At 38.3% G+C, this 25,150-nt stretch overlaps 1 protein-coding gene across 2 annotated transcripts in view; it reads left to right on the forward strand.

The window, feature by feature from the left end:
• LOC126481666 (negative elongation factor D) overlaps positions 1-25,150 on the forward strand; it is a 209,027-nt gene that overhangs the window by 159,222 nt on the left and 24,655 nt on the right. The window contains exon 15 of one of the 2 annotated variants that reach the window (XM_050105595.1): positions 14,839-15,508. The exons of the other annotated variant lie outside the window; for it this stretch is intronic. Within the exon in view, the coding sequence (XP_049961552.1) occupies positions 14,839-14,870 (32 nt within the window). The 3' untranslated portion in view covers positions 14,871-15,508. Of the gene's footprint in view, positions 1-14,838; positions 15,509-25,150 lie in introns of those variants that run through there. 2 annotated transcript variants of the gene reach the window in all.

Here is a 25,150-nt window from a genome sequence, read left to right on the forward strand (position 1 = left end):
CTACTTCTTTGTTGTCTCCCTAGATCATTAGTTCATCAGCAAAGGCCATCAACTTATCATTGTCCTCTCCTACACTTTCTGCCACCTTGTGCATGACAACCACAAAAAGTAAGGGTTCACAAGAACGCTTTCTTGTTTTAAACCATTTCTCTGTTTTATCCAACCTATTGTCTCATCTGTTATTTTGAGGTATCTTGTACTACAGTGGTATGTTTCTTTCACTATGTCTGCAATTCATTTTTACATGTGTTTGTTCTCGAGGGTCCCATACCTTATTGTGGCACACACTGTGATATGCCTTCTAAAGATCCAGTATCAGGTTAGATTAAGCAACAAGTTCATAAAGTAAAGATTTCACATATGTACATGAAAAGAGCAGTTCTCTAACCAAGGCATTTCGCAAATACCAACATTTGTAATGAGTAAGAAGAGAGCAAAAAGACAGTTATTAAAGAGAAGGCAAGAGTGCCGAGGAATGTTTTGTCAATTAAGGTAGCAGATGGGACAGTAAGTAACAGCAGAGAGAAAATTGTTAGAGTTTTTTTAAGACCTTCTGTAAATGTTTCTGTAATAAAAGAGATGAATCATAAACACAGATAGTTGGTAATGAAAGTTACGCACATCTGGATTTAATGCCTGTAGAGTTGTATGAAGTCATTTTGAGGTCGAAGAAAATGAGTATGTCTCTTTCAGTTGAAATTTTATAAGTTGGAGGCAAAGTAGCGCCTAAAGGAACTTGCAAAATTTTTCACTTGATGTCTGTAGAGGGGGAAAATTACCCAAAAATGGAACTACGCTGTAATTATTCTATGAGATATTCATAAGATCTGCCACTGGAAATATGCTTCACAGTTAACTGCAGAGTTTGAGGCAGAGGGTCTTTGTTCCAATGTTACTAATTTTCTGTCCTGTTCCACTTAAATGTTGACGAAAAAATGACCATCTATATACTTCGGTATATGTTCCACTCCCTCTTGTCTTATCATTATAATCCCTACTTGAAATATGCACTTGTTACAGTGTCTTGTGAAGATTTTCCTTTAACTTCCCCAAGTGTCTTAGTTACACTTGCATATAAACCACTGAATGGACCTACACTGATGATGTTTCTTAACATTATAAATAATGCCCCAGTGTGAGACTGAATGCCACCTGGTGGCATTTCTAGCATGTGATGCAGTAAGAAAAGTGCATAATCGGAGGATATAGGAATGGGTAGTCATTCTGGTGACAATACAGGCCACAAATAAGGAAAGCCACTGAAATAAGTGACTTTCGCAAAAGCCATGTTGCTGTGGCCTGGCACCTGGGAATGAGACATTATTGCAGTGGGCATGGGATCATTGAGACTGGGCTGTGGATCAATGAAAATTTGTCATGTAGTTGGATGAAACACGTTTCTTACTTCATCAGGTTGATGATTGTGTCCAGATACGCTGTCGTCCAGTCGAATGGCTGCTCAAAACATGTAATGTGCCACAGCAACAGGCCCATGGGGATAGTACTGTGTTATGGGGGACATTTACATGGGTGTCCACTGGACATGTAGTGTTAATCAATTGCATAACAGCTGTGGAATACATGAACATACTTGGAGACCACCTGTATCCCTTCATGACTAATAACTTTACCAACACTGATGAAACCTTCCAGCAGGATAACTGTCCAGGTCACAAGGGCAGAATCATAGTGAATTCACATTGATGCCTTTGCTGCCAAAATCACCTCATTCGAACCCAATGGAAAGTTGTTGGACCACTAAGCTATTAAGTAAGTGGTCATCAGTGTATGTTAGTGTACTGAAGAACAGATATGTCAATGCTACAACTGCCAATTAGACATCTTCAGAACACCAAGAAATTCAGAATTGGAAGAGGACTGTGTCATCAGAGCTATTCGTAGCTTTTGTAGACAGAGTTGTTATATCGTTAAAATGGATAAACAAAAATGGTGACACACATTTGTTTTGCTGATGACACTGCAGTGGTGTGCCCCTGGCTGTTCTACTAAGTTGATGTTTCCGCTAAGAGAAGAACAGATGAATTCATGGATCACAGTGTATATAGAAAACTTATGGACACTAACCTTTATCTCCACACCTCAAGCCATCATCCCCTGTCACTAAAAAGTTCACTGCTCAAGACTCTGGTCCCAGTTTCAATCAAGGAGAGACACGGTGAAGAATTAAGACACCGATAGATAGTCTTCCAAAGAAATTGAATCGGCGTCGCAGTCAAAATCAAGAACACTCGAGGAAGAGGTTGAGACTGAAACAGAAGAAAAGCCAAGAGTCACTTATCTACCTTATGGTTATCCAATAACTGGAAAGATAGGTAGTCTCCTACAGAAACTTTGCATCCAGTGTATTTTGCCCCCTTCAGCTACGATAAAGTCTTCTCTGTAATCTTAAATACAATCTAGGTTGTGTATTGCATCCAGTAAAAATGTGGCATGTCTTATTTGGGGGAGACTGTCATAACAGTGAGGAAGAGATGCAAGGAACATCCATGACACAATGGGCTAAAACAACCAACCAAACAAATCATCTGTTGTTGAAATCTTACTTGAATGTTACAGTGCAGGTTGTATGTGCCCTGGGAAAATCCGGAAAAAAGCCGGGAATCAATTCAGCTAGGAGAAAACCGAGGAAAACCTAGGAACTTTTTAGAATTCCGGGAATTTTTGATTGTTTACTTTTGAGTTAAATTTTTGTAATTTTGTCTGGTAAGAACTGATACTCTAACAAAGAATTTTAATATAGCCCACTGCTTCAGAATAATACTGTAGCATTAAAACATAAACAAGAGGAAAATACCAGTATAAAATGTTAAGTTGCAAAGAAATGTGCCATTTCCAACAACAAAATGCAGTGCACACTCAAGCATCTGCAGAAAGCAAAATGTGTCAAATGCTTTAGGACAGAGACTGTGCAGTACTTCATGATAACAAACTGCTTTTGATGAGCATGGCGTCACAATTGTTCAAATTAGGTTCGTTTGAAGAGATGCCAGTAGGCAGAGGTACCCAGAAAAATGTTTCCGCACAGGCAGTCAGTTTATTTGAAACGAAGTGTTTCATTTCACACTATTAGCTAGTTTCCAGTGTTTGCTTAATTTCAAGAGCACGTTTTCATCTTCTGGCATGGATGGCATTATGCCATAATAAAGAACAGAACATGGGATAATACAGTTATGGTACTCCAAGAAAATTGGCATCCCAAAAACCACACTGAAAAGCTTTAGCAGAATTTTACGTATATGCCTTCCATGGAACACAATCTTTTTCGATTGCAAGACATGTTTCAACACTTGTCTCCTCTAGGCCTGACATTATTTCTTAATTTGTGTGGTTTACATCTGAAATTTACAGAACACCATTCTTTGGTAAATTACAGAATGTCAGCACACTGTGTTTTATCATTGTAATTCCCCTCGAGGCTTTATATTTACTCCTGGAGTAAATATAATCTTCCGATTATAAAGTTTTCGGTTTCACAAGTAACCTTATTAATTCTTATGCAGTTTGAAAAATTCCATAAAAAACTTATTGTTCTTTGTTCTGAAATATGCAATCAAGTTTCTTTTACTTTTGCAACAAATTTGTATTCCTTCTTACTAGCTTTCTGCAATCATCCCCATGCTATGTGGATGTAAACTTGATTGGAAAATATTAGGGTACCTTGAATTGTAGAGTCTAATTTTGAAAAGAATATTGTGGCAAGAACTGCTGTGTAATTTTTCATTCCTTCCGCCCTAAGTACAATAACTACGTATGCTCCCTCAGAACAACATGTCACACTGCTACACATGGTCACGTGATGCCCCACTACACACGAAATTCCAAACAAAAAAGGGACAAAAGGTGTATGAGCAGAGCAAAGACCAACAAGGGGCTTGCTATGTCATAATAGCTGTGCATGCATATTAACACCTGTCTTCTGGCAACTGCTCGAACAAACCTATTTCTAATACGTCGTGATAAAATGTTGCGAATGGTGGTTGGAGAAGTTTTGCTTTTAAAGTAGGTTTCATTTTATACAAGATGAATTATGTTAACTGGGAGAATGTGTGATGAATTTCTTAAATCACAAAGCATGTGACTGCCATTTAAAATACTTGAGGACCAGCCACTCAAAAAAAAAAATTTGGGCCCAGAAGACCATGTCATCATTTAAAATTTTACTGGCACATTTGTGTTTGATGTAACTTAAAGGGTAACATATGTATATTAATATAAATCATGAACTTCTCCTATGTGTGTGTTTGTGGTATTTAACAGTGATTTTGCTATTGGCTGACTACATCAACTCCTATGCTCAGAATACCTGCTATAATCTGCTGTCATTTTCTTGCAAGATAACGTGATGTGAGTGATGCTTGGCTGATAGAAGCACATCACCATCTTGATTTCAGTGCTTCGGAAACTAACATGCTGTGCTTGATTGAATTCATATTTATGCTTTTGTAATACGAGAATATGCAGTGTACTTGTTGCACAGCAAAGGTATTTCCAAAGCACATTATTTTTTTGGCTGTTTTGTTTGCTAAAGTGCTGGGAAATTCTATGCTGGTGTACATAATCTTTACTATTCAAGGGATTAATAAGTTTTACAGTTCCAGCGGAAAGTATACTGTCACTTAATACAGAGAAATGCGTATTTTTGCCTGAGAAAATGTGCGTTTTCACTTGGGAATATGTGTATTTTTAACCGGGAAACCCAGGAAAACTATGGGATCCCCCTCCCCCATGTCCGCGTATTCACCCTGTTGTGAAATGAAATGCCAAGTTCTTGGGACAGCGTAATTAAGGAATCTTACCAAAATAAAGATGTGGAACCTAATAAACAGAGACAAAGTTTTCAAATCAAACAGTACATGGGGTCCAGCACTGAATTTATTAAGATCTTACTGGGCATCACTGATAGAATTTGCATTTCTTCAATAATTGAATAGGATTGGGGAGAAGAGAAGTTTGTGGCACAACTTAACTAGAAGAAGGGATAGGTTGGTAGGACATGTTCTGAGGCATCAAGGGATCACCAATTTAGTATTGGAGGGCAACGTGGAGGGTAAATATCGTAGAGGGAGACCAAGAGATGAATACGCTAAACAGATTCAGAAGGATGTGGGTTGCAGTAGGTACTGGGAGATGAAGAAGCTTGCACAGGATAGAGTAGCATGGAGAGCTGCATCAAACCAGTCTCAGGACTGAAGACCACAACAACAAGAATAACCACATGGAGTGGAACAATAAAATACAGTTCTGTGGAAGATATGTTGATGATACTTGACTAATCAGTGGAACTGAACGAGAAAGAGATACATCCCATACACAGTAGAACATGAGGGGAACAACAAAATTAGTGTTCTAGACCCAGAAATTGAGAAAGAAAATTCAGCACATACCTTCAGCATTTCCAGGAAACCTACAGCCACAAACACAGTGATCTACAACAACTCTTGCACAACTGCTGGCAATGAGCATCTGCTCGATACCGGTCTGATAAATTAAAAAGAAAAAGAAAAAGAAACAAAGGAGCCTTGTTATTACATACAGTAGAACCTCACATAGTGAGCATAATTCATTACATAATCTTAATCGTGTTGCAAAACAAAGATTAAGTGAATCAATGTGTCCCATATAATTTAATGCAAAATATGATAATTCATTCCATGTAGAAACAGTAATACAAGTTTAATCTTGTTCATGCCATTTATCCAAAGAAAATTATACATATAGTATTATGTGCATTATTATTCAGGATACATAACTAATTCTTTTTTACTGAAAATTATACATATAGTATTATGTGTGTTATTATTCAGGATACATAACTACTACTTTTTTACTAGGAAACTATCTAAGCCATTTTTTTGTGCCGACGCTTCAACTCTCGGTGAAAATGTGACACAGCATTATTGTCAAATAAATTTGTAGCTCGTGTAGCCACCGCTTCATTGGGATGATTATTTTTAAAATACGATGCAACTGTTTCCCATGCTTTCAGCGATTCTCTTATACTGCCAGAAGATGCTGCTTTGCTGCCCCCCCCCCCCCTGCCCACTTCTCCTGCTCAGAAGAACTCTGCTCCACAACTTCCAGGTGTGAAACGCACTGCAACTCCATAAGCTCTTTGGTGGTCATTTCTTGGCAATGATCTTCCACAAGCTCATCGATCTCATTATTATCTGCTTCTAGTCCCATGCTTGAGGCCAAAGGCACAATCTCGTTAACTCAAATGCTTCACAGTCACAGTCGACAACTCAGTCTGGCCAAAGCTTCTTCCAAGCAGAAGTCAGAGTTCTCTTGGTAACCCTTTTCCCACACCGTTTCGATCATCTTGACGCAGGCAACAGGGCTGAAGTGATATTTCCAAAACTCTCTGAGAATGAGGTTGATAGCTTCAGTTCACTCAAAGCAATGCAGAAATAATCAGCTGGTTCATAGGCTGTAGTAATGCAGTAGTGCTGGGAGGCAGAAATCGGATGACTGTGGATCCATACAAAAATAAAATCATTAGTCTCAAAAAAGATAATGAGTCACCCAAGCCTTGTTGTTGGATCTGGATCTTCACATCACATTTAACCTGCTCCTCTGGCTTATGGGGTTTCTGAATGGTAAACAAGCAGTGGTTTAATTTTCAAATTGCCACTTCCATTGGCACACAATAGCAGTGTGAGGCAGTCTTCATTGGATTGTGACCTGGCACTGTGTTCTCCTCTACTGTTACAAAGGTACACTTCGGCATCTTTTTCCAGAATAGATCTGTCTCATCATAATTAAAAACTTGTTATGGCAGATAACCCACAGTGCCGAAGGTACTGTTACCGACGACTGGGCCGCTAAAGCGGAGTTATTGAACGCAGTTTTCCGAAATTCCTTCACCAGGGAAGACGAATGGAATATTCCAGAATTTGAGACACGAACAGCTGCTAGCACTAGTTTCTTTAGAAGTAGATACCTTAGGGGTTGCGAAGCAACTCAAATCGCTTGATACGGGCATGTCTTCAGGTCCAGATTGTATACTGATTAGGTTCCTTTCAGATTACGCTGATACAATAGCTCCCTACTTAGCAATCATATACAACCGCTCGCTCACCAATAGATCTGTACCTACAGATTGGAAAATTGTGCAGGTCGCACCAGTGTTTAAGAAGGGTAGTAGGAGTAATCCATCGAACTACAGACCTATACCATTGACGTCGGTTTGCAGTAGGGTTTTGGAGCATATACTGTATTCAAACATTATGAATCACCTCGACGGGAATGATCTATTGATACGTAATCAGCATGGTTTCAGAAAACATCGTTCTTGTGCAACGCAGCTAGCTCTTTATTCGCACGAAGTAATGGCTGCTATCGACAGGGGATCTCAAGTTGATTCCGTATTTCTAGATTTCCGGAAAGCTTTTGACACCGTTCCTCACAAGCGACTTCTAATCAAGCTGCGGGCCTATGGGGTATCGTCTCAGTTGTGCGACTGGATTTGTGATTTCCTGTCAGGAATGTCGCAGTTCGTAGTAATAGACAGCAAATCATCGAGTAAAATTGAAGTGATATCAGGTGTTCCCCAGGGAAGTGTCCTGGGACCTCTGCTGTTCCTGATCTATATAAATGACCTGGGTGACAATCTGAGCAGTTCTCTAAAGTTTTTCGCAGATGATGCTGTAATTTACCGTCTAGTAAGGTCAACCGAAGACCAGTATCAGTTGCAAAGCGATTTAGAAAAGATTGCTGTATGGTGTGGCAGGTGGTAGTTGACGCTAAATAATGAAAAGTGTGAGGTGATCCACATGACTTCCAAAAGAAATCTGTTTGAATTCGATTACAAGCAAAGACATTTTTCGTCGCGGCAAGATCTATTTACGAAATTTCAGTCACCAACTTTCTCTTCCGAATGCGAAAATATTTTGTTGAGCCCAACCTACATAGGTAGGAATGATCATCAAAATAAAATAAGAGAAATCAGAGCTCGAACAGAAAGGTTTAGGTGTTAGTTTTTCCCGCGCGTTGTTTGGGAGTGGAATGGTAGAGAGATAGTATAATCATGTAGATGTAGATGTAGATGAATCTGTGAGCGCCTTGAAGTTGCTGATGAGGTTCTCTCCTGCCTTTGTGTCGGAGCTGGCTGCTTCGCCATGCTTCATTATGCTGTGGATGCCGATTCTTCTCTTACGCTTCTCGAACCACCCATGGCTTCTTTTGAACACTTCTTGGGCCTCTGATGACCCTGGCATTGTCTTAATGGGGCTGGTGAAAATCATTCTTGTCTTCTCACAAATTATTTTCTCTTAAATAGTGTCGCCTTGCAGTTGCTTTTCATTTATCCATATAAGGAGCAACCTTTCGACATTGTAGGAATATGAAACAGTTGATTAGATACTCTTGTCCCTCCCTTTGAAGCATATGTCTCCTTGATCTTGAGGCTAGTGCAAATAGTTGATGTAGACTGATTGTATGTGTGTTCTAAATCAGCAGTGCTTACTCCATCTTCACATATTTCACTGATTATATGTTTCATTTTTGGGGTGAACACAAGCTGTACTAAGATGGTAGCAGGAAGAGTGCTAAACCCAGACTGTAGTACCTACATTCATATGCCGCGCTGACAATGCCAGATCTTCATATTGTTGAATGTTTCCCCTGTTGCGCGTGAACAGCTAGTGATGTCACACTAAATTGTTCCCACTCGATCGTTATGCTAAACATCGATCGTTAAGTGAGGGGGTGATTTATATATATAAAAAATTTGTTTTGCTTGCTATGCGTATTGCGCGTTATAGGTGCTCGTTAAGCGACGTTTCACTGTACAAATCAAAATATGTTTCATCAAAAACACATGAATCATAGAGTGGAAGACATGATTAAGATTTAATAGTAATTAAATGGAGATGGACAGGACATCTAGTGGAATGAATGATAGATATCCAGAGAAAGTTCAAGAAATAGTAGCTGGTTTCTAGGAAATATGAAAGACTGAAATGAAGTCCTTCTGGAAAAGGTAAATGACGTACAAAAAAATGAAAACGCACAGGGGCAACATGTAAGTGCACAATTGAAGTCTGTAATTCATAGAGAAGCCAGTTGTCAGTTCGAGGCCTTGATCCAGCAGTCAGTGTCAAGGATTGGTAATGATATGATCCTTTTTGGCAGGTGCAAGTGATTTCGCCATCTTTGGAGCAGGCCCTCTAACTTCTACCTCTTTATATTTAATTTTTCAAGCTGTTTTGTTCTGTTATTAACTGTTGGATCCTTGGTCCCATTAACATTAGTAAGTTGTTTCTCAGTGTCAGTTGGACTCTCTTTAGAATGATAGAAACGTTGTCGATTTTTGAATTTCATTTTCACATTAAAAATGCAACATCTACATTCCGCAAAGCTTTTCACACATAATTTGTTGGATAAAATGTACTGTGCTCTGACATTTCTAGGATGTTTAAGCCAAATTTTGATATTTACAATTTATGGAGGGAAGGTATTGGAGGTGCTGATAAACACACAAACAAATTATGGGTATCTTTCAAACAAAACCTTCTTAAGAGCTGTGGCGTACTCTCTCTCTCTCTCTCTCTCTCTCTCTCTCTCTCTCTCTCTCTCTCTCTGGTTACATAGTACTTAGTCCAAGTGATAAGAGTATGCCACCAGTGCAGCTCAACTGAGGTGAGTTGTCATGTTGGGAGGAGTGAGTAAGGGAAGGAAGGAGGTGAGCAATGGAGAGAATGGTTGTGAAATAATAGCTGATGGCTGTGAGAGAGAGGTGGCAGGTGCATATGATAGGAATGTGGCACCCATGAGCTCATTCTGGCAGCAAGCGGGAGGGGAGTCGTGTCTAACACACAGTGACATGGGGGGAGTCGATTGGAAGGGGAAATAGAACAGAGGAAGAGGAGAGGTACTGGGAGAGTAGGGTATGAAAACAATACGAGTGAAGTCTTGGGGCAGGCATGGTGATGAGGTATGGGGCAAGGCGTAGTGAAGATTAGAGCCAAGAGAATTATGGGATCGAAGAATGTGTTGCAAAGGGTTCCGTCTCTCCAATGTCTCCATCCAAATCTCTGTCCATATTAAAACCAGTAACGTTCAACAGTACCTGCATAGTGATGGTTGCTATCCTTTTGTAACTCAGTTTCCCCAATCCTGCACTTGCACCATCCTTTCCTTTGTGTGTGCGATATTTCTGTCCTGTGCACATGCTCTCTCTTCCTCCCCACTGTTAGCCTCTCATCCCCAACCCTCTCTCCAATTCCCTGCATCCTTTCTCCCTTCACCCATTCCAGTTGACACTCACCTTTCGGCCCTGTCGAGTTGCGGTGCTAGCTCAATGTAGTCAGATCAGATGGGACATTATAGGCGTACACGTCTGTGCCTATCTGTGTCCTCTATAGCTTTAAGAATGATTTGTCCAAAAGCTAGCAACATTCTCTGTCCTGTTTATGTGCCTGTCAACCATTCAGCACCTCAGCTTTTCTGTTAGTTATAATAATAAACTTCAACAAGGACTTCTGTATTACAATTTTGGGACATACTTCGTATTGATAATCTTCATGAAAAATACAGTTAAGTTCAGCTACACATTGAGAATTAAGGTGAAAAGTTCACAAACTTTGCACGAATTTAAATTAATGCACATGTCACAACTTCTTTAAATAGCAGTGTTACTAAAAGAATTCAGCAGATATGTGTGACATGTTATAGCACAATATATAGGAATGTAATTGGGGGGGGGGGGGGGGGGGGATGTTATCAGCGACAATTGTGTACAAGGCTGAAATATTTAGTCTTTGTCCTCGTTATAGCATGAAATTGGTTAGTGTGTTAACAAATTGCAGACGGATGCCAAGTTTACTCGTGTTTTACATGTTACAGATGGATCTTGAAATAACTCGTGTTTTCTGCACGCTGTCTGTAGATGCCATCTGCTGCAATATATTTTAATTATGGCCTCTATTTAGGTGTTTTTGCCAGTAGACAGTGTATCAAACTTCATTTTTTTCATGTACTTTTTTGATTATTTAGCATTTTGATCGTATTTTGCTGTTTTAAAAGTTCCTCCTCCTTTTAGAGATGGCCCTATTCAGAAAACAGAAGGAAACAAATCAATCTGAAATACTTTCAGAGGTTTTTTATAATTATTCAGATGTTCCTGGTGAGGATGAATATCACAGAGGACAGTGTGAATGAACATTTTTATGGTTCTGAGGATGATTCGACTGCAGTGTCATCGTTAGACCTGTAAAGTAGTGTAAGGCGGCAGTGTTTTCAGGTGATTCCGACAATAATGGTGAAGGTGATTTTGTTCTTGTGAATGATTCCTTTCATCATAATATTAATACTTTTGCCATCAGAGCCTCAGAGCTAGTGCCTGAATGGGACTTGGGTGCCATCTCAAATTTGTTAAGGCTTTGTCCTCCAATTGCTGAAGGATCAAGGCAACTGAAGTGCTACATGTGGTGAAATGTAAATTATTAGATTGTTGCTATTGACAGATCACTGGAACATAGTAAAGATGTATAGAAGTATACATGTTAAGAAAAAGTCAATATTTCTTAGTTATGTTTAACAATGAAATATTACCATTTACACTAGAGTCAAGTTGTACTACTGACGTAATGCAATGAAATTAGCTGTTCAGGCTGTTGCCTGTATGATACTTGGTGCAGTACGATTTAAAACTACGTGTGAACTGATCCCACATTGTACATAGCTGATACCATAAACATATGGCAAGATTAGAACATTTACCGTGTGGCAGTACCTTTAGTCGCATGCTGTGGCTATGAGACCTACATAATATTTCCAGTGTTTGCAACCAGCACTCTGTTTTTGCTTGAAACTGTTTGACTTCAAGCATTGCAGTATATGTATCAGTTTTTCAAGAAATGTCCACTCGTTCATTGTGTTTCACTGGTCCCATGAAGGAGAACCTTCAGGTATGTGGAACAAATCAAGATATACATTAACAAAAGATAAGCCAATCATAGAAACTTAATCATAACAACAATGAAAATCTGTGGATGGAATTACGTGCAAAATAACAGAAAAGCAACCAATCACCTGTAGATGACTGATCTGTGGTGCATAGGAACAGGTTACAGAAAACTATTTATAGTACAAGGTGTGCAACTTTGCTTCTGCCTTTTGCCGATAGGTGGCGACAACAGTAAGTAGCAGTCGAAAGAAACAGATCGCAGGCGTCAGGCAGTTAGCTTGGACCTCGGTCAACTTAACCTCATTCAAACATTAGTCGATTTGTCTCTGCATCATAAAGTTGTTCTTGATTCAAAATCTCAGTTTACGGGCCTAATTCTTATCATTTGCAGGAGGTGTTACTGTTTTGTTTCAGTATGAAGAAAACAGCGGTTGAGTCTCATAGAATTCTCCCAAGTACTTATGGTAAGGACACTATTAGTGAAAGAACGTGTCTTGAGTTGTTTCAACGCTTCAGGAACAGTGGTTTTAACGTCGTAGGCCGGCATAGTGGTGAAAGAGAGAATGTTTTCGAAGATGAAGAATTGGAGACATTGCTGAGTGAAGACTCACGTCAAACTCAAGAAGAATTTGCACGATTAGTGGGAGTGACACAGAAAGCCATTTCAAAATGTCTCAAGGCTGTGGACATGATTCAGAAAGAAGGAACTTTGGTCCCGTGTGAGCTGAAACCAAGAGACATTGAACGGCGTTTGTGTGTTTGTGAACAGTTGCTTCATTACAATAACCCTAAATGCAAAAAATTCTGGGGATATCCCGGCCATGCTTCCACGTCGACAGCCAAACCAAATATTTACGGCTCCAAGATCATGCTCTGCATTTGGTGGGACCAGCTTGGCGTCGTGCACTATGAGGTGTTAAAACCAATTTAAACAATCACAGCTGCTTGTTATTGAACACAATTAATGAGTTTGAGTAGAGCATTAAAAGACAAATGGCTGCAATACAGCGAGAGGCACGATAAAGTGATTTTGCAGCACGGTAACGGTCGACCCAACTTTGCAAAAGAGGTCAAAACATACTTGGAAACGTTAAAAATGGGAAGTCCTACCCCACCCGCTGTATTCTCCAGACATTGCTCCCTCTATCACCTGTTTAGATCAATGGCGCATGGCCTGGCTGACCAACACTTCCGATCTCGTGAAGAAGTCACAAATTGGATTGATTTGGAACAATTTTTTTGATACAGGATTCGTACTCTGCCCGAAAGATGGGAGAAAGTAGTGGCCAGCGATGGAAAATACTTTGAATGATACATGTATAACTGATTTGTTTCATTAAAGCCTCAAATGTTGGGGAAAAAAACAGTGGAAGCAAAGTTGTACACCTTGTAGCTTTAGAGATCTTGCTTTTCATTCACACACACAACCACACAGACAACCAATTACACACACACCTATGGCTACAGTGAACACATTTGCTGTGTTCACAGACATATGTTTGGCAGTTGTGTATGTGAATGTGTGTACTTTTACTAGTAAAAGAGCAAGAATTTGAAAACTAGTATAAATAGTTTTCTGTTGCATGTGTGTTGTGACACTTGTCATCTGTGTGTTTAGTAAAGGTGAGGAAACAGAATACCGGTCTGTGTGTTGATGATGGAATGGGATACCAGCGTTACGGAGGTTATTTGGTAGATTGCTTTACATTTAGGTGTTGTGAAAGGTCTTATCAAGTATTGAAATCTTGTTTTACTTGTTGTGTACAAAGGTTATTTCATTCATGAAAACAAATTATTTCTGGTCTGTGACTTGTCAATCCATGAAAAGTAATTTAAAAGTTGTAAGTAGAATCATAGCAATTTACATGTTAAGTAGTACATTTTTACATCTTTGTTCATGTTCTCTTCAAACATACATTATGTGATGTGCTGTTTCCTTGCGCACCTCTAATCCAGAATTACAAATCTTTCATCAGTAGATCTGCTTCATGAACACTTTGGAGACTGCGCCTGAGTATAGCTCGGGTCGCAATTTTCTTGACGTGCAAGCCACCTGTCACTCGAAAATTGGACTCATTTCATATGAGAACAATGTACAGATGTCTCACCATGTATCCCTTGACAGATGCTGCCTTCTGCTTTCAATTTCTAGAAATGTTTCAAAAGAATCATTAGTGAATGTAACAGCTTAGTTGCAAATAGCTGAACCAGTATGTGATAGCATTGCCACAATTTCATGTATGTGCTCATTAGGCTTTGCAGTTTGCTGTAATTTTGCTATAAATGTCATGTTTGTTGAGAGAGCAAGAAATTTTGGAAGTTCAAATAGAAAACATTGCTTAATAACTCACTTTGAACTTCTATTTTTGAGAAGATAACTACATTTTCTGTCATCATTACTTTAAAATTTGTAGTCCATCAAAGAACTGAAGTAAGTCATGAAGCTTTGGTCCTTTTTTACTGTGTATTATTCTTGAAGATATATGAAGTAAACATGAGCCTGTAACATTTTAAATAATGGCATAAATAGCTGGTCATCTGGGCCCATTGTTCCTCTCAGTGGCCAGTCTTCAAAGTGTTAGCTACTAGGGAACTTGAAACTTCTTCCTCGTTTCGTTTGTGTACCTGTCTCCTCGTTTCATTTGTGTGCCTGTCTTGGTACATATGTATTGAATTTGTATTTTGAGTGGTGTCTTACTTTTTCCTATCTTTCGCCTTTATTTATCTCACTCCTCTTTGCTCCAGACTGCTTCTTTTCCCCCAAAGAGAAGGTAGTAGAACAATACATATATTTCATATACTTTAAACTTTCATTTGGAAAGTAGTATCAGCAGCACAGTTAAGGTTTTATTGCTTATGTGGAAGTAAACTGTGTGCTGTTATATCAAAATTATTGTGTTATGTTTCAGTGCACTGCAAGGCACAGTTTGGGCACATTTGAGAACAGCTTCCATCCACGGGGAGGGAAATGACTTCGACACTGTTCAGAAGGGCATTTTCTGACAAATATTCGGTGTCATGACCTCCCTTCCTGATACGTGATTAGTGCAGAAGAAACATTCAGTGAGAGTGTGCTTTGAAGTGGAACATGGTGACATGACATTATTTTACCACAGTGGAGTTGCAGAAATGATGATATATGACTGCTACTCGTTTTAATCTGGCTTTCCAGAAACAGACTATAAATTGTATATTGGATAAAGACTTTTTAGTACTTTATTCCTCCACTTTAAAACATTGCTCTCACCGTAATTGTTATATTAATTCATAGATCTGCTAGAGAGAGAGAGAGAGAGAGAGAGAGATTGATTGTTATAAACGTTTGATAATTTTGTTTGTAATCACAAAGTTAGTGTTCTGCTTGAGATGTGATCTGCTCTTGCACCGCTAAGAGTAACTTTATTTTAGTGAAGTACAAAACATTCTGATCTTTCTTGTGAAACAGTTATGCATGTGATCTCATATCAGCTTGAGTTTAGTTTTGAAATGTGATTGTATACTATATGTGCACTCTAAGAAGACTCTCTGTGAGGTGGCCGCTGATGGTAGTAGCTCAACTAATAAAACTGAATCACGTCAGCTGCTATTGACTCATTTCTGCTCACTGCTTAAATAGCAAGCAGCTCTACATTAATTGTGTTTACATGTATGAAAGAAGAAGTTATATGCAAAGTTAATGGTTGCTAAAATGCTGTGTGTAATTGAGCTGAAACTAATCTTAGTTGCTGATATGGTAACAATATTGTTGGATTTCTACTCATCACGCAGAGGAAATGTTGTGCAGTGGACAGGCATATTTAAAAGTAGACTTGAGTAAGCAGTTGGACTAAGTCCTTTGGTCACACACACACACACACACACACACACACACACACACACACACACACACACACACACACACACACACACACACACACACACAGAGAGAGAGAGAGAGAGAGAGAGAGAGAGAGAGAGAGAGAGAGAGCCGCCTCTGTATGCTGAGTAGCAATCTATCCTAAATCACATCCTATGTTTTCTGTTTATTGATATATTATTTGCAATAAACATAGAGTTGCTTGCTACACAAAGTTGGTAGCAGATGAAAAGTGTTCTAGATTGGTCAACCTTTTCAGAATTTTATCAATTCAGTTACTCCCATCGTCATCCACCTTGCTGAATGATGTTTTAGAATGCGTGCAAGTAGTGCATCATTTTTCAGTTTTGTATTTTTTTTATTAAGCTTATTTTCTGATTAGCAGAACAGAGCAACAATCATTATAATTGAACATATCACGTAAAGATAAGTCGTCTGCATAAAGTGTAGCATGTAAGTTAAGAAATAACTCTTATTGGCTGCTAGAGCAATGTACCTGACATGTTTAAACTAAAATCTACAGTAATGTAGCAGAATAGGTGTATCTAAGAGGGTTATCATGATTGCACAGAATGTTTGTTGGAAGAAATTGACTCTACAAATTCTGCAAAACTATGTAAGCCCAATGGATGTAGGCAGGCAGTAAAGCTGTGCTCTGAAAAGGCAGGCTTATAGTAAAGCAGAAAAAAATGACCAGAAACAATTGCTGTATTGAAAGCTTCCACGTGCTTCTTAGAGAGGTCAGTGTAATGCAAAAGATAAGGGGAAGATGTCACAAGGCAGGAAAAAGAAAAATATGTTATAGCACAATTAAGTGCAAAACATATAACTTTTAGTTGGTAGCTCATTGTGCAGCATAATATGAATATAACAATGAAGTTAATGGTATGAAACTCACTAGTGGCATACTTTATTCTGCTAGTTTTTTTTTTTTTTTTTTTTTTTTAATAAAAAAATTTTCTTACTTTTAATTAACTATTTGTATGAAAATAGGATTATTCCCAATCAGTTAAAATTCGATAAAAATGTTGTGTAGATCTCTCTTGACCGCCTTTCTATCCAAATTCCTGCATGAAATACTGATCCAAATATTTTCCTTAGAACTTTCCTTTTCTGCTTGCAGTGATAGCCAGTTGAGCTTATATAGATTTTGTAATATGGAAATTCTTTTTTGATTGAGTATTATGTTCAGTACTTATGGTTGGACGATATCTCCTACATATGTGCCTAGTTCTAACGGGGATATTACCTGCAGGCTTGCTCTCCACATATTGATTTTCTCGTTGGAAATTTGTAGGCCAGTTTTCCGTGAGATGATTTCATGAAGCTTCTCAAGTGCAAGTTTGGCTTCTTCTCTGTTGTTGATGAGAATGACAAGATAGTCTGTGAAAGCCAGACATTTCACATTGATTTCCTGCTCTTTTTTAGAACCTGAATTAAATTCCCTTTCTTTGCTTTTCCCATGTCCTCATAATTTTTCCCAGGGCGATGTTAAATAGAAGTAGGGAGAGTCTGTCTCCTTGGGAAACACCTGTATGGATGTGAAAGGCTTCTAATGTTCCTCCCATGAATTTCACTTTGGAGGTTGTATCAGTTAATATCTGTTGGATGATTGACCTTATTTCCTCTCAATCTTGGATTCCTCTAAGGTATGGAGTAATGGATGCCCATCTATTGAATCATAATCCTTTTTAATGTTGACTGAAGTTACCACGGTATTTCTAAACCTTCTTATTTGCAAAATTGTCTTTAAATTGCATATCTGCTCTATACAAGGTTGACCTATGCGAAACCTCATCTGATACTCTTCTGTTAATGCATCTGCCTCTCCTAGTCGAGTTAACAGAACTTTTGAATGAATTTGGTATACTACAGGGAGCAGTGAAATTCCCCTGTAATTATTTGGATCACTTTCATCTCCTTTTTTTGTGAAGGGATGAATTAATGCACATTTTCACTCAATAGGTACTTGTTCAGTTTCCCAAATGTTTGATGTAATTTTGTGAATTGGTTGTGTGATTACTGTAATTTAGTTTTCCTATTGGTGCTATTATTCCATTTTCCCCGGGAAACTATTTCCTTTTCTCCCTTAAGAGATGGTGATTTTGAATTGGGATTCAAAGAAAAAAAATCCTAGTTGTTAAGTTTTCCATGCTTATGTTCTCTTTTGTATTGCTTGATCACAGGTACTGTTCCAACTCCTGTGTTTTCTTTTTCTTGGGGGTTTGCCCAATCTCATGTAGTGTCTTTCAGGACTTCTGCAAGTTTCTTCCAATTTTTGTTATTTGCCTAATTTATGAAGAATTTCTCTCTTGTTGAGTTTCAGGTATTCTGGATCAATTCTGAATGTTTTGTTCTTTTGTGGTGGTTAGTTTTGAAAAAAGGTTGAACACTAATCTTTGCTCTGAACTGGCTCAAAAAATGGAGTTCCAGGTTTGCAGGCTTAAAGAATTGTGTGGACATGATTTTAAGACAAATTTTTTGCAGAAATTTTTATTTGTTCTCTTGTGAACCATGTGAATTTCTGTTGTTTTCCTGAATTTTTCCTCTTTGCCAGGTTGGCCATTGAAATCTCCTAATAGAATTTTGAAATGATGATTAGGGATTTTAGTTGTGGTTTCCTCCAGTAGTTCCCAGAAGTCATGTATTGCTCTCATATCTTTTCTATTGTAGTCATTTATGGCAGCATGTGTCTTATTTCCAGATTTTATTGAGATCGTGGTGATTCTTCCTGATGTTGAATGGAAGTTTATTATAGAATCTTAAGGGATTTGTATACAACAAAAGCTTGTGCCATGTTGTTTAGGGTCCCTTGTTCAGCTGCACTTTAGGTTTTGTTGGTAGATTCTGCAGTTTTCTGAAGCAAAATAATTTTTGATGATTTATTGTGCTTCTAGAATTGCAAGGATTTTTATGTAATTTTTTTTTTCCATAGTGTTTATGAGTTATTTGAGTTTACCTACTTGGGATAGAGTGTTTGTGTTGAGAGTGCCTATGCAGTTTTTCTGTTTTGGGCTTAGAGATTCTGAGAAGCTCCTACTCTTCTGTGCATGATGGCCCTGGTCCCCCAAAATCCAGTTACCAGAAAAATGCAGTGTAGAGACTGATGGCTGGGGTAATGGAATTCTTTCCTTTTGTTCCACCCAAGTAGAAATTTGTTTTGCAGTGATCTTCTGTGAAGATAAAATGTTCATGATTTGATTGTAGAGATCAAGAAGAGCATGTATCAGCCCACCCACTAGGTGAACAGACAGTGATAATTAACCCCTGGATTCCAGAACAGACAGTGATAATTAACCCCTGGATTCCAGAACAGACGTTACTGGATTTGAGCAGTCAGTCATGCTGTACCAGTGACCTTCATCTCCCATCTTCCCTGCCGTTGAGGCTATTTTTGTGTATATAGAATTACATTTTACTACTTTAGGAATTTGATGTCTGGGCACTGACCTTCAAATTCTTTAAGTATGAAGAAAATTGAGAGGACAGAGCAGTCCATGAGGTTTCCCTGTAAGACAGGAATGATAAAGAAAATTGCAAGGGGAAGAGTCTCAGGACAAGCTTTAAATTCATATGTGACGGTTGTTGAACAGCGTCAGAGTTCCACAACAAAATGATGTATATTAAAGCTAATCTCTCTTATCTCCATTTTATGTTTTCAAATTTCCTTACTGAAATCCTTTATTTTTTCCAAAGCTGTCATCAGAAGGGAGTGCACACATGATAACAGTCAATTTATCACACTGTTGTGATATAAGTATTTTGTGATGGGAACAATATGCAAAACATAAGGCCTGGTAGCTACTCACTTGCTGATGATGATTGTTAACCCCCCCCCCCCCTCCCTCTTATCTGTGGCACAGGGAAGAAGTGCAGCAGCATGAAGGGAAGATGATGATCAGGTCAGAAAGCAGGCAGTGGAGGGGGATGGGGAACTCTTCGAGAATCACATCACAGTAGGGGAAGAGTTGGCTGTCAGTGGCAATGATGTTATGTGGATTCATTAAATCACGAAACTGATTGTTGCCACAGGTGTGTGTGTGTGTGAGAGAGAGAGAGAGAGAGAGAGAGAGAGAGAGAAAGCTATTGTTTTTGCTTGAAAATACACCAATGCTTCATTCATCCACAAGTTCAATTAATAAATATTTCATTACACAGTGTGTAAAACATGTTTATCCTCCAGTAAAGAAGCACATTTGTCATTTAGGAGAGGCTAAATTAGTGTGTTTGTCTTGCTTATTGAAGTGTAATCCATGGTGGTATAATAAAAGAACGTTGTGTATAATCAAGAATTTGTTACTGATTTAGGATCAAGGTCTTTCTCATTGACTCAGTTAATTACCATAACCAGTAAATTATCACCAGTGGCTGTGTTTCATCACCATTCCTGAAGTCCCTTTTATTAGTGGAATCTGATATTATCTCAGAGATAACAATCAATCCAACTGCATGTGTCATGGAACAATTAGCCAGTTGCTGCTACTTCTTCTAAACATATTGAATGAAAATATTGGTCAGTAGTCTTACTCGTAGTTTGGTTGTTTTGTGCATTTTAACTGATAGTTTCACAGCCCTCACACAGATGTAGTAGACTTTACTGTTGTACCACTTGTAGCCATTAATTATTGCTGTTTGTTGTGTTAGTTGTGAGACTGAATAATTGTCCTCTCCAAGAGGAAGACTCTTTTCTGCTGTGCACACACCTTTTTCTGTGTTGTGCACTGACTTGACAGTGCCCGATTCGAATGGAAATAAATGTGTTCAGACAAATGATGTTTCTGATGCATTTACATTTGGATTCTGCAACCAACAGAGGTATCTCGCTACTTTCAATTTTAGTATGTACCATGTTCCGCAAACTTTCTGCTTTTAACTTCTGCCAATCCTGCTGGCCCCCCCCCCCCCCCCCCCCCCGACACACACAAAAAAAAATGACAACTACTGCTCTTTTATACCAACTATGGTGATGCTGTGGTACAATACAGACTTGCATTCGGGAGTACAGTGGTTCAAATCTTCAGCTGGCCACCCAGGATTAGGATTTCCATAGTTTCCTTAAATTACTTAAGGCAAATGCCGGGGTGATTCTTTGGAAAATAACATGGCTTATTTCCTTCCCAACTCTTCCCCAATCTGGTGACGCTCACTTTTTAATTGTGTCATATACTCCGATTCTCTCAGTGCCCTTCAGACCCTCTGTGCTGAACACAGTCCATCCCTTAGTGCAACGGGTCCAAGAAAGCTTCCATTTGCTCGCTGTTGAGGGAGCTACTGTGATGTTCATGTGAGTTGCTGGCCATGTCCATATGATGGGAAATGAGGTTCTGATGCCGCTGCCAAGCCTGCCGTCCTTCTACCTCGGTCCGCTATCCCTTCTGCCCCTTCGGGTGATATCTGTAATGCTGTCTGTCGGCAGGTGGTGTCACTTTGACATCATCACGGGTCTTCTCTTCCTGGGAACAAGCTCAGAGGAATTAAATTTCTCCTAGTGAGTTGGCTGACCTCATCTCGGCCCTCTTGCTGCAAGGAGATCATTTTAGTTAGGTTGTCGTTTTAGCCGTGTTCATTGTCGTCAATCTTTGATGGTTTGCCACTTCCTTGACTGAATGCGTTTGCACCCCGCCCCCCCCCCCCCCCCCCTCCTCCCTGTGGGGCCATTTTCGCTAATGACGCACAGGTCATCGACTGCGTTGTACTTTTTTTCCATCGTAATAATATCGTGAAGGACATTTAATCTTTGGTTCGGGACCTCCACTGTCTCTACAGTGTATTTTGTGGACCTTTCTTCATGAGGAAGTTCTCAACCTTAGCTTGCTTTCCCTCTGTTGATTTAGCTTAAGATATAGTCGCTTTTAATTTATATGACAGTAATTGTTTTTGCACCCTAAAACAAAAAAACAAATCACTCTTCCCCAATCCAGAGTTATGCTCCAGCTTTAATGGACGCATCGTTGAGATGACAACTAATCTTCCTCTTCTTCTTATCTGTCTGTTTTTCCTCAAACATCTCTTTTTCTGTGTCCTTAAACAACTATACAATTTGACCAATTTTTTTTCTTCCTTATCTATCTGCTTTTCTTCTTCTGTTTTTATTTGTGTTGTGAGACTTGCAAATACCATTGAAAACCTCTTTTCATTTCTCTCACATTGTCATCATGTTCTTGTCTTGTTTCTTTGCAAGGAGGTTTGAGTCACATAGCTAAAGATTGAGTATATGTGTCATATATGTTAACGAGACAATTTCTGTGGGTACAACCTTATTGTTTATGTTTATTCATATATTTTGCATTATACCTAAGTTTTTATAATTGCAAAAAAGAAGGAAACTAACTTTAAAACAAGTCTGTTGGTTATCTTATTGTTGATACACTTGTAGATATACATATGAGGATGTACACTGAGACAATTCATAAAGATGTACTCACCCAGTAGCTAACACTGAGACAAGGCCAGTTCATACAATGTGAGTAACGGATGTTGATATTCAGAGCCAAAGATTTCTCCTTTGATAGCTGTAGGTAGCTAAAGTTAGTAAAAGATTGACAGAGGCAGAGAAATGAATAAAAATACACTTAAAACAGCATGTCAGAAAATACATAAGTTGCTGAAACAATAAATGTACGAGGAAAGGTGATGAGCTAAGTTCTAGGATGACACTTGATAAAATACTTTAAGGGACGGTGAAGCAGTGAAAAAAGTAGTAATTGAAGGTCAAGCAAGGTACAAAGAAAATACAAAATTGGAATGACACAGATAAGAGATAATTTAAACTCAAGCAAACTGTGGAGCCAGACTACTTTCCTTTTGCATAGTCCTCGAGAAGTTAGTGTTTGCACTCCACTCCTGTGGGAGACAAACAGGCTGGCTATTCATTCTTCCTTAGCACTTTGTGCTGCTGTTGAACAACAATTCAGTATGAAATAGAGTAGTTCCAGAAATTCCTAAGTACTCAAAATTTTATGTTGAAGTGAAGTGAAGAGAAGGTCCTTTCGGATGAAGTGAGGACATGTTATGGATTTTTATCCTTGCATTTCTTACCTCTGCAACTTTTTTGTGCCTTCTTTACGTTTATCAGTTTTGTCAGAATGGAACTTTGATTAAGAAAGATGTAAATCTTATTAGACCAGTCACAGTTGCTGCTTTTATCCGGTATGGTCCTTTGCTTGTCTTAGCATCAACAGTTGTTTTTGCTCTTCATTCTTTTTTGTTCACATTTGCTATACGTGTGGACAATTTTCCACATCATGTGACTGGGGCATCATCAGATCCACATTTTTTACTATACTTGTCCATTGTTTTGTATGGAATGTTACGTACAGAGAGTTTTGTGTTGTAACAAAGTTACAGATTAGATTGTAAAAACAGGAACTGCGTTAATAACTGTAGAGAACTACAACCTGAGAGTTAATGATTGGTACACAATAATGTACAAAATAGATAATTTTTACTTTTGTGGACATACGTTGTATAATTTTAATTATTTAGAGCATTCCATTTTTTCCATAGACAACACTGAAAACAAAACATACAAGAGCCCAGCAGAATGAATAGTAGGTTATAAAAAGGACAGAACTTTGAAACATGTTGACAAATTTATTGAAAATGCATTGAAAACGGTGAAAATACATCCCATCACATCTCATGTACACCCTAATATATTACCTTTACTCGATTTTGAATGTGTTGTTTGTGGCTTGGCTTCTAAAAGTTCCAGGTGACACAAGAAGATAGTTAGTTGGCTGAATTTATCTTGTTTGTTTAGTTTCTGTATGACCTGCAATTTGTATGATTGGAAGTGCAGAATATCATGAATGATGCACCGTGGGGAACAACCTGACATTGTTTCCACTGAGGTGTGCCTGGCAGGAGAAGCTTGACGACTTCAGATGGTGCTTAACATGTGTCCTCCACTTGCTGCGTGATCTTGTGCGTCCTTCCTCACCCTGCAGGTTTCGTCATTGCACAAGATAAAAAGAAAGTCCTGAATTGTCGTGAATTGTTACACCCACCGTACAGTCGTCCAATAATTGCAGACTTTATCATGTTGTTTCAGCTCGGAATTGTGATGAAAGAGTCACTGAACTGTGGTGGGAGAAAGTTACTTTTGGAATAACCCTCCACGGCAAATGCGAAATACTCTCAAATTCAAAGTGTCATAATTACAAATGGCAGTTTTTCCCAATGCAGTGTGTGCATACTTATTTTGCACAGGCACAACAGCGACACTGTCTTTCATTACTCTAATCCTCCTATTCAGTCTGCTGGACATTATACATGATATATTCTACTGTTGATAAGTGTAAAATACTAATTATAGATGAAAGTGATACAATTTAAGAAAGTGAACCTGTTACAAATGAGGAAAGACAGAGTGTGTTCATAGATTGAGAATACAATTACCTGATATTACTGATGTCAAATGAACAGTGATTTCATATTTTCTGTTTTTCCTTTTACATGGTATCCATATGTCTGTTAAGCCATCAAGTGTAAAATAATTTCTGTGATTACAAATAATGAATTCCATAGTAAGAACCACAAATCTAAAAACTTCTATCCGAAGTATGTGTAAATAAACCATTAGAAAATATGAATATCCAGTACTGGTAGAAATATGAAAAGAAAAAAAAGAAAAAAACTTCAAACCTGTTCTTATTTTAATTTGATGTACAATTCTTTCTATTGTTAAAAGATTGTGTTAAATGGCTCTCGCAAAGTGTTTATAACTATCTGCTGTCACTGTATCATAAGTAGGGACCTGAAAATGCCATCTATTTTTCGAAAAATTTGCAGCTACTTTTTGGCAAAATTCACATTTAAATTTGTTTCGTTTATACACGATTATAAATACAAATTTAAAAGTTGTTATGCTTTGTTCTTGAAAATGAAGCCATAGTGCTGTTGACTGTTTTTTTTTTTTTTTTTTTTTTTTTTTTTTTTTTTTTAAAAAGTGGTGATTGGGGAAAAGGGGGGGGGTGTCTGGAATGTTTGCTTCTTGAAAAACTTCTCAACATTGATTTTTATTAATTTTTTATTTTACTTTTTTAAAACATAAAATGATATTTGCTTGTTTTCTCTTTTTTGATCTACTTAAGCCTTCAACTAACAATTGTTTACATTTTGAAGCAGCAGAATTTTTGTACCAATGGACAGAATGCTTTGTTGGTTTAAGGTATTTCTGTATATTATTTTTCCTTTCCCTCTCAAATTCATAACTATAAAATCTGCAGAATATTGATTTTGACCTTTTGTGGACAGCTGTGCGACTCATACTTGACAGCACTACTGGTAGAGCTAACAAGGCATTTAGTGTAGAAGTAGAACCAAACTGACTCTACTCACATGTTACAGAGGACTTTGACATG

Source organism: Schistocerca serialis, chromosome 5, assembly GCF_023864345.2.
Source record: "Schistocerca serialis cubense isolate TAMUIC-IGC-003099 chromosome 5, iqSchSeri2.2, whole genome shotgun sequence".
NCBI lineage: Eukaryota > Metazoa > Arthropoda > Insecta > Orthoptera > Acrididae > Schistocerca > Schistocerca serialis.